This window comes from Octopus bimaculoides, chromosome 1 (assembly GCF_046866305.1).
Source record: "Octopus bimaculoides isolate indiv1 chromosome 1, ASM4686630v1, whole genome shotgun sequence".
Classification (NCBI taxonomy): Eukaryota; Metazoa; Mollusca; class Cephalopoda; order Octopoda; family Octopodidae; genus Octopus; species Octopus bimaculoides.
This window is the reverse complement of record NC_142928.1, coordinates 88,617,021-88,630,597: the sequence shown is the minus strand read 5'-3', so window position 1 is coordinate 88,630,597 and position 13,577 is coordinate 88,617,021. Positions and strand designations below refer to the sequence as shown.

Here is a 13,577-nt window from a genome sequence, read left to right as displayed (position 1 = left end):
CTTTACATGTGAAGTGAAAGAAAAATTACAGTGTGTTTATGTTAAATTGGGAATATTTTAAAGCAAGTTTAAGAACAACAGAACATTTATCATAAATTCCGGGCTATAAGAGTTGAACAATTGGATTTCTTAACTTTCCTATAACATACTGCTAAATAGATAGCTAAATGAATAACAATAATAATTATAATGAGCACTATAGAGTGAAACAGAATTGAACATTTGCATTCTTAACTTTAACTATAGCTATATATTATATATATACACACACTATTCCACTTATTGCAAAACAGATAATTGCATAATTTGGTTAATTGTATAACTTTCCAAAGTACCAAACCGTTTTGTATCAAATCTATGTAAAATTTATCAGTTCACTACATATACAAATAACCTCGATTTTTATTAAATGCATAAAGTTTTCTGATTTTTGATTAAAAAGAAAATTGGCAAAGTATTTCAAAGAACTATACATTTATTTGGTTTGATTAGCAAGCTCTATCACTCCTGATATGATTGTCTCATTTACAAATAATGCTCCAATCTTCTCCTAATCCTTCCTAATTCTCTGAAACTCTTATCTGCCTTAAAAATTTCTATGTATCAACTAAACTGACTTCATCAGGTTAAATAAACAGTTAGAAAAAGTTAGACAATACTCTTTGAAAGAGACAAATCAATTGACTCAGAAAGACATTGCCTCTGATTAAATGAAAACTCTACAATTATCTCCTAAACTTTCTTTTCTTTTTTTTTGCTATGTTTTTTGACAATTGTTTTACAATAAATTCAATGAATATTAAGTTGCTCAGATTAGATCCAAATTTATTTTAATCTGCAGGTTATGGAAAGGATTATAATGATATTGTTGTCCATGGAGATGATGAGAAAATAGCTTGCTTCTACACAAAGTGAGTTGGATGATTAATAACCTTGCTTCAAATTTCTCTTTTTTTTTCTTAAATACCTAATATTATTGCATTATGTATATATATTTTTTGTTGTTTCACATCTATTTTTCTGTGCTAGCATACAAGGTTAGATTTTTGTTAGACCAATTGACCTCAAATTGTATCAGGTCATCCCATAAGTTCTGTCCGAATTTTGAATAAAGAAAACAAGTGATCAAATGTTATATTTAATTGAAATTTAATCATTAATGTACTTTTCCTAATTATCTATGACTTCCTTCCATCTATTTACAAGCTTTTTAATCCCATCAATGTAAAACTCTTTCTGTTTCAAAGCGAAAAACTCTGAAATGTCAGTTTCGACCTCCCCCTGGCTTGCGAAAGTTATGTCCCCCAAATGATTCTGTAAACTACGAAACAAATGGTAGTCTGAAGAAGCAAGGTCGAGAGAATAAGGTGGATGAGGAATTTTTTCCCAACCAAGCTCTTCGATCTTCTGTGATGTGATCTTTGCAGTGTGGAGTCACGCATTGTCCTGATGAAGCATCACACCTTTTCGATTTACTAAAGCTGGTCTTTTTTTCTTCAAAGCTGGTTCAAACGCTCTAATTGCTGACAGTAGACTTGAGCATTGATTGTTGCATTAGGTGGTAAGAATTCAAAGTGAATTACTCCTTTGCAATCCAACCAGCTAGAGAGAAGAACCATTTTTCCGTTGTGGTTGAGCGTTTTCCCTTTTACCAAGACACTGTTTACGACGTTTAACATTTCGATAGAAGATTCATTTTTCATCACCAGTCACAAGTCTATTCAAAAAGGATGAAATGAGTTTGCGAGATTGGAGAGAAGGGCGGATGTCAACTTGGGATTTGCGGTTGCTTTCGGACAATTCATGAGGCACCCATTTTCCAAGTTTAGGAACCTTTCCAAGTTGTTGAAGATGACAATGAACAGTTGTATGGTTTGAACTAAGCTTTATTGCCAATTCTTCAACTGATAATGCAGGATTTTCTTCAAGTAATGCCTCAAGGAGCTTATCATCAAACTCAACTGGACTTCCTGTTCGATCTTCATCTTCAAGGCTGAAATCTCCACTTCTGAATTTTGCAAACCAGCTTCTTCAAGTTCTTTCATTCAAGCATTCTTTCCCATAAACTGAGTGTATGTTTCGAGTCGCTTTGTTTGCAGAGTTTCCTTTTTTGTACTCATAAAGCATTATGTGCCTTAAATGCTCTTTGTATACTTCCATGTTAGAAAGGGTTTTAATCAAAGAAATTTTAATTGTATTATTCTGTGAAATAATATTTAATTAGTTTCAATGTACACAAATGCATAAAAATAATTTTTAATTCCATTAGACATTCTAAAATACTATTAAATTTCATTCAATTTTAAAAAAGGTAAAATCGGACAGAACTTATGGGATGACTTGATATATTATTCTCAGCACTTAACCATTCAGCTGTGAAGTAAGAGCAGAATAGGAAAACCAAAGAAATCAGTTGTAAGCTTTGCATTACATAACAGCTATAGTAAAATTTGGGCAGATGATTAGTCAGTAGTCCGTAACTTAATCTCACAGACATAATATCTTTAAATATTGAAATTTTTGCGACTTATTTTATTGTTTGGGTGCTTTGTTAATTGAAGGAGTTTTTTAAAGATATATTTCATTCATGTTCTCACTTAAACTCAACCTCCTTCAAAGTAATTGTTCTGCTTTTCTTTGTAGGGGAGAAGAGATATTGGCAGTTGCAAGTTTGAATCACGATCCAATTGTAGCAAAAGTAGCTGAGATTATGGCTGAAGGCAAAATGTTAACCAAAAATGAAATTGTGTAAGTATTTTTACTATGTATATATATATACAGATATCACTAGGAATCTTTTGATTTTTAACCTGTGGCACAACTGTGTAGGACATTTTAACCATATTATCCAAAACAATTTTGTGAGGGAGAGAATTTAGTGATTGAATCAACTCCAGTATCGTTCTCATTAATGTTATCAATGTCATTATTTTAGTCTAATTTTCCAAACTTGCATGGGTGGGACAGTTTGAGGCAGATTTTCAACACCTGGATGCCTTTCTTGTTTCCATGCAAGGTAATATTTCCTCATGGCAAGACATTTTTGCAGAATGTTGGAAGTGAATGACACTGCTTGTATGACAGTGACACTCATTTACAACTATCACACTATCAAGACAAGGAGACAAAGACGCAGACTCACTCACACACACATATTATATATATGTATGTATTTATATTATTATTTGATTGACAATGATGATGATGATGATGATGAACGTCCAGTTCCAAGTAAGTTTATCTTAATCTTTTTGATGCGACTCTTCTCTACACTATTTTCTCCCCATCTTTTGGTTTCCTGTCTGTAAGTACATATATATATATATATATATGAGGTGAGATGCCTGAACTCACTAGCCGATGAATTCGTAAGTGCCTTTCTTATCGTTGATTTTTGGTGTCGCATGGCCAAAAATTACCGTGAATTTTTTTTAGAGACACTTTCAAATTTATCAGAATATTTGGGCTGAAGATTGGAATAGTGAAATTTTCATTCACTTAACCATGAAACGATTCGTATCCAATTAACTAAAGACTTGTTTTGTTTACGCTTTTCCCTCCGGTTTTTTGTTCTATGTGTGCCATAGATATCGCCATCCGTTTTAGAGAAAAATTTGTAGTTTAGAATCAGTAGTTCTTTGACTGCTATTTCTAAATTTTCAGTATGTTGGAGAAGCAACTCAATGCTAATCCCTGTATATTTATTATTATATACATATATATATATATATATATATATATATATATATATATATATCATCATCATCATCATCATCATTTAACGTCCGCTTTCCATGCTAGCATGGGTTGGACGATTTGACTGAGGACTGGTGAACCAGGTGGCTACACCAGGCTCCAGTCTGATTTAGCAGAGTTTCTACAGCTGGATGCCCTTCCTAATGCCAACCACTCCAAGAGTGTAGCGGGTGCTTTTACGTGCCACCGGCACGAAAACGGCCACGCTCGAAATGGTGTCTTTTATGTGCCACACACACAAGAGCCAGTCCAGGGGCACTGGCAACGATCTCACTTGAAAACCCTACAAAGTCCAGTCAGACGGTACTGGCAACGGTCACGCTCAAGATGGTACATCTTATGTGCCACCCGCACAAGAGCCAGTCTCACTTGGCTTGCCGGGTCTTCTCACGCACAGCACATTTCCAAAGGTCTCGGTCAGTAGTCATCGCCTCGGTGAGGCCCAATGTTCGAAGGTCTTGCCTCATCACCTCAACCCAGGTCTTCCTGGGCTTACCTCTTCCACGGGTTCCCTCAACTGTTAGGGTGTGGCACTTTTTCACGCAGCTATCCTCATTCATTCTCACCACATGTCCAAACCAGCGCAATCGTCTCTCTTGCACACCACAACTGATGCTTCTTATGTTCAGCTTTTCTCTCAAGGTACTTACACTCTGTCTAGTATGCACACTGACAATACACATCCATCGGAGTATACTGGCTTCATTCCTTGCGAGCTTACGCATGTCCTCAGCAGTCACAGCCCATGTTTCACTGCCATGTAGCATGGCTGTTCGTACACATGCGTCATACAGTCTGCCTTTTACTCTGAGTGAGAGTCCCTTTGTCGCCAGCAGAGGTAAGAGCTCTCTAAACTTTGCCCAGGCTATTCTTATTCTAGCAGCTACACTTTCAGTGCACCCACCCCCACTACTAACTTGGTCACCCAGATAGTGGAAGCTATCGACTACCTCTAGTTTTTCTCCCTGGAATGAGATAGAAGTTGTTTCCTGTTTGTTTACAGTGTTTATTGCACCTGAACATCTGCCACATACAAAAACTAACTTCGTAGTTAATCTGCCTTTGATGTTGCTGCACCTCTCATGTGTCCATAGCTTGCACCGGATACATCTTATAGAGTTACTACCTACTCCTTTTCTGCATACTGAGCAGGGCCATCTACCTGAAGGGGTTTGTATTTTATCTACCTTCCTACTTATTAGGATTTTGGTTTTTGCTAGGTTGACTCTAAGCCCCTTCAATTCTAGTCCTTGCTTCCACACCTGAAACTTCTCTAGTTCTGATAGTGACTCCGCAATTAGTGCATGGTCATCAGCATAGATGAGCTCCCAGGGGCAACCTGTCTTGAATTCCTCTGTGATCGCCTGCAGGACTATGATAAATAGGAGGGGGCTGAGGACGGAACCTTGGTGGACCCCTACCTCTACCCGGAATTCATTACTGTACTCATTTCCAACCCTCACCTTACTGGCAGCATCTCTGTACATGGCTCACACAGCTCTCACTAACCATTCTTCTATCCCAAGTTTCCTCATTGACCACCAGATAAGGGATCGGGGGACCCTGTCAAAGGCTTTCTCCATGTCAACGAAGGCCAGGTACAGAGGTTTATCCATGGCTAGGTATTTCTCTTGCAACTGTCTCACTAGAAATATGGCATCAGTGGTGCTTTTACCTGGCACGAACCCAAACTGCATCTCATCTAAATTGATTCGCTCCCTAATTAGTTGGGCTATGACCCTCTCCGTAACTTTCATAACCTGATCTAACAGCTTGATGCCTCTGTAATTATTTGTATCTAAAGCGTCACCTTTACCTTTGTAGCAGTTGACTATGGTGCTGCTACACCAGTCATTGGGTATGACTCCTTCGTGTATCACCTGGTTCGTAATATGGGTGACTAGGCTGTAGCCAACACTGCCAGATATTTTGAGCATCTCTGCAGTGATTCCTGATGGGCCAGGGGCTTTCCCTGTCTTCATACTCTTAATTGCTTTATCTACCCTGGTACTGTCAACTCTGATAGCTGGTCCCTCTGTTGGGTCGACATACGGCAGGCTCTCTTTCTCCCTTTCATTCTCTTTATTAAGCAATCTATCATAGTGGCATCTCCAGACCTCTTTCTTTGCAGTCTCATTTAGTGCAAGCGTACCATCATCCATGCGAACACATTTCTCTCCTACAACATCACTATTCTCTCTCCTACACTGTCTTGCAACACGAAATACCTCGAGTCTTTGGTCCTCACGGCGCAGAACATTGGCAAATCTTTTCTTATCTGCTTCCCCTCTGGCTAAATAAACCTGTCGCCTAGCTTCCCTTCTGGCAGATTGGTACAATTCCCTGCTACCACCGTTCTTCCAGTTTTCAAGCCTGTTTCTTTTGTCTAATAGCCCCGTCTACCTCCTTGTTCCACCACCACGTTACTCTGGGTTGAGAGGGGACTTTACACCAGCCACAGATCTGGTTGGTGGCTCTCAACAGGTTGTCCCGCAGAAATCTTCAATTGTCTTCCACGTTGTATGATGCTATATCCCCTTCTATTTCGTCAAATGCTTCAAGTAACTTGTCTCTAAGTCTCTGTCCATTTGCAGGGTCTTTAAGCTTCCATACCCTTCTCCTCCAAGCCGGTCTACTTCTGGGCACCCATATTGCCTTGATCTCGAAGTCGCTGACTACTAATCTGTGTTGAGGGGTACATTCTTCGCCAGGGAGGGTTTTGGCATTTATAAGCCTCCCTCTTTCTCTATTTCTGGCGAGGATGTAGTCGATTTGGCTAGAGTGTCTGCCAGATTGGTAGGTGACTAGGTGACATGCAGGTTTCCTGAAGTTGGTATTGCAAACCATAAGATCGGTTGCATCACAGAACTCCAGCAGTCTGATTCCCTCCTCGTTGCGGGAACCGAAGCCATAGCCTCCATGTATGCCATGGTAGCCTCCAGCACGACGTCTGACATGACCATTGAAGTCACCAGCCACAAAGAGAAGGTCCCTGTCCTTTGTCGACAATGTAGTTTGCAAGAGGGTGTCATAGAATTGGTCTTTCAGACCATCCGGTAGCCCCGGTTGAGGGGCATAGGCTGAGATGACAGTAGCTAGCCTATGATGAAGCACTAGTCTAATCTTAAGTACTCTGTCACATATTCTAACTACCTCGATTACCTTATAAACCCATTTCTCTGCTAGAAGTATTCCTACGCCCCCGACCCCGTCAGTGTTTCCTGCCCAGAAAATCTTGTCCCTGTGTTGTTTGCCTGTGAGGAACCTCGCAGAACCTCCTCTCCATCTTACTTCTTGGATGCAGCACAGATCTACGCGTCGCCGTTCAAGCATCTCAACAATCTAACCAGACCTACCTTTCAGCGTGCCGACGTTGAGAGTGCCAATCCTGACAGTGTGGGAGGAGTGGGCCCGTGTGACCCTGGGATGGGGGTAAGCAGTGTCGTGAACCTGAAAAGAAAGCTTGCATTTGGCAGAATTCATAAACAAAACAATACCTACAACCTTCATATACTACCCAATCTTTATGCGCTATGAGGGGGGGGGGTATAAGGTCACTGGCAGTGTTCGCGGAAGATGATCTAAAACTTCCGGTACTGGTGGAGGGTGTGGGAGGGTGGGCGTACCACAGGCTAAGGGAGCTTCGTCGTGGGTTCTGGGTTCTACATAGAAATTCCAATACGAATTGGGATGAAGTTGGGAAGTGAACTTGGTTATATGTTTGGGGTCGCGTGCAAGTCGAAGAGGAGGAAGTGGGAGAAGAGAGTAGTGATTTAGAGAGAGAGAGGCAGCAGGACATCATGCTGGTCTCAAATTCGTTGGGTTTTTAGAAAAAAGTTGAAAGAAACACAGCAGTGTTTAACCGTGAGATTAAATGTTTAAATCGGTAACAGAAATGAGAGTTAAAATCGTAATTTTTAAAGGTGGGGAGAGACAAATTTCAGTCAGGTTTGGGCTAAGGAGCAAAACTTCAAGAAAGAAGGCGAAAACGATAAATCGAGTGATATAGAGAATAGAGACACATAAATAATCATGAATTTAAGACAGAAATGTATAGTTAGAGAAACGGGGTGGGGTTGGTGGAAGGGGAGCGCATCAGAAGGGATAATATATAAAAATAGAAATGACTTAGCTATTGTTCATGTCTTGGAGAGCTTCGTCATGGGTTCTTGCAACTGTCACATCGTAGACATTGCACTGGGTCAGATTGTAGTGTATCTCAGGAAGGCTTAGCAAAAAAATTTGTGAATTTATTTTCTGTTGCAAACATTGTACTGATTCCTTTTATGAATTATTTTGCTCTACTTCTTAGTCTTAACTGCCCAGCTAGGAAAATGGTGTCATAAGACCTTTGGCAGTCATTCTCCAGCTATTTATTTAAAGCTGTATATGGCTATGGTATGTCCACACATAGAGTTTGTATTATCAGTCTAAAACCCCCGTCTTGCCCAGCATATCAATCTCCTGAAAATGTGCAACCAGATGAATATCCACCATCAGGCCTCAACCATACTCTGAACATCTTGCTTCCCTGGACATGAACACATTAACCCTTTAGAATATAATTCAGCCATATCCAGCCCAAATATTCTATCTACTTCATGTTAAAAATGACCAGATCCAACATCTCGCTTTGTTCCTTACCACCACTTGGCAACTGGTGTTGGTTTGTTTACGGGCCCATAACTGAGCAGTTCAGCAAAAGGTTCAATCGAATAAGTATCAGGCTTTAAAACAAGCACTGAGGTGGTGTTTTATTTATTTTTTAATAACCCAATAACTGAAACAAGTAAAGATAAAAGATCAAGCCTATATTGTTCTCTTAGTTTTGTAATCTCAATTGATATATTGTTTGATGACTTATTCACAATGTCTTTTTAACATTTTATCTCCAGAAACAAGTCAAACAAGTGGTTGTTTAACTGAATCAGTGATGTGTGCCATGCAAAGAAGACTCCACATTAAGATGTTAGAAAAGTAGAACCAAAATATTCCTGGAAGAATTTAAATTGACCAAAATATCTATTTCTATTTTTCTTTCCGAATATTTTACTAAAATTATAAAATTACAACTTTTTTGCTTGTTGGTCACGTGTATGCTCCTTCACTTTGGATGTCTGAATCAATCCATCTATTTCTATTTAGTTACATCCCACCTTTCACTCATCATCTAGCCATTCATGTAACTGCTCTCTCAACAGCAACATCAGTCTCTTCCATTCCTTCTTTGTTGGCATTAGAAGCAGGATCTATCCATTTCTATTCTCAACTCAGCTTATGTGCAGTTGTCATCCTCTCCATTTCCCTTCCTTGCAAATGTTACCCTTCACACTCTGCCTTCTTTTTCAATATCTCTACACACAAAAACATCCCATTATATTTTATATAATTGTTCCACTTTCTGCAAAATTATGTATTGTTTCAGCAATATATATACTAAAATTTCTATAAAATTATATTCTTTAATAAAATGCCATCTTCTGGATTTTTCTTTTTGTTATTAGTGTTATTATTGTATGACCGAGACCTTCAGCAATATGCCATGCTTGAGGAGACACATCGAGTCAAGTGAAATCATAGTCGTGGCTGTTGATGGTGTCATGTAAATATGGCACCCGTGAAATTGTAATCACAGCCATTGTCACTAACATTTTCTTCGAATGTTGGGCCTCATGGAGGCAATGACAGGTGAAACCCTAGTGATGACCATTGCCAGTATCATATAAATGGCACCCATGAAATCATAGTTGTGGCTGTTGCCAGTGGCATGTAAAAAGCACCTATTACAGTCTTGGAGTGATTGGTATTAGGAAGGGCATCCAGCCATAGGAACCATGCCAAATCAGACTGGAATCCGATGCAGCTCTCCAGCTTACCAGTTCCAGTCAAACTGTCTAACCCATGCCAACGTGGAAAGCGGACGTTAAATAATGATGATTTGTGAGAAAAGCTCAGACTGTTTGAGTTTCTGTGTTGGATCCTGCATATCATGTCTCTTCTCTAAGAATCTGGCTGGAGTGACAGCTCATGTTGGTCAACCATATGGTTTCAGTGGATGAGGAAGTATTTCACAGATGTAGACTGACTGGAACACTGCTTAGAAGGTTGTTCAGGAAGACAGAACAAATACTGACAAATTGGAGAAATGGTGGAGGTCACAAGACATGTCTTGTTATACTTGATATCCATTAGATATAACTAAAAGAAGAGTAGGAACTTCAATGTGGTCACATTTGTGTTGTAAAGGAACACCCAATTAACAAAATTAACTGCTAGAAATAGATGCCAAATCTTTCACAGCTTCATTCAATAAAAAGGTAGTATTAGATACTAAAATTAAAAAAAGATATGGTAAAAAGTAACTTTCATCATACCAAACAGCACCAACACTTAATGCTAAATGGCAGAGAGGGGAGGAACAAATTTAGGAAAATTGAACAGTATTGTTGCAAGCACCACTATATGGTGATAGGGGCTTGGTTATCTGGAGTAAATTTCAAATTATGTCATTTGTTTACATTCTGATTAGTTGACTTGCTGTAAACAATAAATGTACATTTTAAATTTGATGAGAGGGAGAAGCTACAAACTTGTGACATAGAGGACAACTGAGAATTCCTGCATGACAGCCTTCTGAGTGTCACAGACAAAACCTGTGGCTGGTGCAAAGTCCCATCCAGACCTAAGGTAACATGGTAGTAGAACAATGCAGTAGACAGGGCCATTAGAACAAAGAAGCAGGCCTGGAAAAGTGGAGGTGGCAAGGAACAGTATCAGATAGTCAACAGGTATATATAGCCAAGGGAGAATCAGATTAGAAGTTTGCCAATGTTCAGTAGTGTGAGGACCAAAAAACTGAAATGTTTCAGATAGCAAGACTGTGTGAGAGAAATGTGTCTGCATGGATGATGGTGCACTTGCATTTAACAATTCTGCAAAGAAAGAGGCTTGGAAATGCCATTATGAAAGACTGCTGAATGGGAGGAAAATAGTCTGCCAAATGTTGACCCAATTGCAGGACCAGCTACCCAAATTGACAAGTTCCTTGGTAGATAAAGCAATTGAGGATATGAAGACAGGGAAAGCCCCCAGCCCATCAGGAATCACTACTGAGATGCTTAAAATATCTGGTGGTGTGGGTTATGGTCTAATTGCCCCTATTGTAAATCAGATGGTTCACAAAAGAGTCATATCCAATGACTGTTATAGCAGCACCATAGTCAACTGCTACAAAGGTAAAGGTGACAACTTAGATAGAAATAATTACAGAAGTATCAAATTGTTGGATCAGGTAATGAAAGTTACAGAGAGGGTCATAGCCTAACTAATTAGAGAGAGATTTAGTCTAGATGAGTTGCAGTTTTGTTTTGTGTCAGGGAGAAGCACCACTGGTGTTATATTTCTGGTAAGGCAGCTGCAGGAGCAATACATAGCCAAAGACAAACCTCTGTACTTGGCTTTTGTTGACTTGGAGAAAGCCTTTGACAGGGTCTTCCGATCCCTTACCTGGTGGTCAATGCAGAAACTAGGGATAGAGGAGTGGTTTGTGAGAGCTGTACAAGCCATGTATAGGAATGCTACCAGTAAGGTGAGGGTTGGCAATGAGTGCAGCAAAGAATTCAGGGTACAAGTAGAGGTTTGTTAAGGATCGGTCCTCCACACCGTCTTGTTCATCATAGTCCTCCAGGCAATAACAGGAATTTAAGACAGGTTGCCCCTAGGAGCTCCTCTATGCTGATGACCTTGCTCTTATTGCTGAATCACTACTCGAACTAGAGAAGTTTCAGGTATGGAAGCAAGGTAAAGAATCGAAGGCCCTTAGAGTTAACCTAGCAAAAGCCAAAGTCTCAGGAAGTAGGAAGGCAGACAAATCACAAATCCTTTCGGGTAGATGGCCTTGCTCGATCTGTACAAAGGTGTAGGTAAAAACTCCATAAGATGCACAGCAATATCAGAGGAAGGTTAACAGGGAAACTTGTATGTGGAAGATGCACAGGTACAATAAATGCTGAAAATGTGCAGAAAATAGACTCCATTAACTACCAGGGGAGCAAGCTAGAGGTAGTAGATAGCTTCTGTTATCTACGTGACCAAGTTAGTAGTGGAGGTGAATGCTCCAAGCACGTAGCTGTAAGAATAAGATTAGGCTGGGCAAAGTTCAGAGAGCCCTTACCTCTGCTGGTAACAAAGGGTCTCTCTCTCAGAATGAAAGATAGACTGTTTGATACTTGTGTGTGAACAGCTATGCAGCATGGCTGTAACAGCTGAGGACGTGTAGGCTTCAAAGAAATGAAGCCAGTATGCTTCACTGGATGTGCAATGTCAGCATGCATGTTCGACAGAGAGTAAGCATCTTGAGAGAAAAGTTAGATGGCCAATGTTAGGGTCACGTAACTGGCACATAAAACAGCACCTTTCAAGGTAAATGACCAAGACCTTTGGCATTATGTCATGCTTGAGAAGACCCATCAAGCTGAGGAAAATCAGTCATGGCAGATACTGGTGTCACAGGAATGGCACGTAAAAGCACCCATTACACTCTGGGAGTGGTTGGCATTAGGGAGGACATCTAGCTGCAGAAAACCATGCTAAATCAAACAGGAGTCTGGTGCAGCTTACCAGCCCCAAACTGTCCAACCCACGCCAGCATGGACAATGGACGTTAAATGATAATGATAGGCTTACGTATCACACAAACAGAACCCATATGTATTTATACACTATAGCTAAGTACTCATCTACACAACCTCCAAAATCATAGATTTGAAACCCAAGTTTTTCAGAAATATCTTTATTTTTTTGCTGAGCTTGAAAAGACACTTCAAGCTAAGTAAAAGCATGGTTGTCCTTGCACACAGGCTCGTCCCTTGCAACCATCACCAGTTGAGCATCCCTAATTTCACAGGTTTGTAGGTTCTGGTGCCACATAAAAAGCACCCAGTACACTCTGTAAAGTGATTTGGCATTAGGAAAGGCATCCAGCCCATAGAACCCATACCAAAACCGAAGCCTGAACAGCCCTTCAGCTGGTCAGCACGGAAAACGGACATAAATAATATTTGCACTTGATGCAGTCATAAACAAACTTTGCTTTTCCTGCCATATTTAGCTAAAAAAAACCTGTGGGGAACAGGGAAGCCAACATTTCAATTCATAAGTTGAGAATAATAATATATATGTAGTTCTGTTGGTATATATTCTGTGGTTTTATGTGAAGGTTCATGGCTTAGGGGTTAGGGAATTCGGCTTACAATCACAATACAGCCTTGTCGCATTCCGCATTATGCTGAATCTCCCTGAGAACATGAAGGGTACATGTGTCATAGGGGTGCTCAACAAGTTGCATGTTAATTTCACAAGCAGGCTGTATTCCATTGATCAGATCAACTAGAACCCTTGTTGTCATAACTGACAGCATGTTAGTTATTCTGTGGTTTCTAAACAAGGTATATACAGACATTTGATATGGGAGGTTTAAAGGACTGAAATACTAATAAACTAATGAATTCAAATCTTGCTTATACACCTAGGCAAAGCATATGTTCTCCACTTTACCTCAGAGTACTTTGGTAATAGACATTGTTATACTTCACAAGTGGAAAGTTGGCAAAAGAAATCACACTAATCTGTAAAACTTTGTTGCCTTAAATAAAATATCCAAATTTGAAGCAGAACAACAATCCATCAATACTATAAACAGAATAGATTTCAATAGAAAATGGTAAGGAGGGCATATTACAAACTTAGAATCACTAGTTACAACCACTAAGTTAATTTTCAAAAAACTAAAATAAAAGAAATATATTCAAGTAAGTTTAGAA

At 39.6% G+C, this 13,577-nt stretch overlaps 1 protein-coding gene across 6 annotated transcripts in view; it reads left to right on the top strand.

The window, feature by feature from the left end:
• The window catches only part of LOC106872255 (apoptosis-inducing factor 3), a 125,935-nt gene extending 116,694 nt beyond the window's left edge, over positions 1-9,241 (top strand). For all 6 annotated transcript variants that reach the window (XM_089353622.1, XM_089353618.1, XM_089353629.1 and 3 more), the window contains 3 exons: positions 842-911; positions 2,644-2,748; positions 8,652-9,241. In XM_089353622.1, the coding sequence (XP_089209748.1) occupies positions 842-911; positions 2,644-2,748; positions 8,652-8,682 (206 nt within the window). In that variant the 3' untranslated portion in view covers positions 8,683-9,241. The remainder of the gene's footprint in view (positions 1-841; positions 912-2,643; positions 2,749-8,651) is intronic.
• The last annotated feature ends 4,336 nt before the right edge of the window (positions 9,242-13,577 follow it).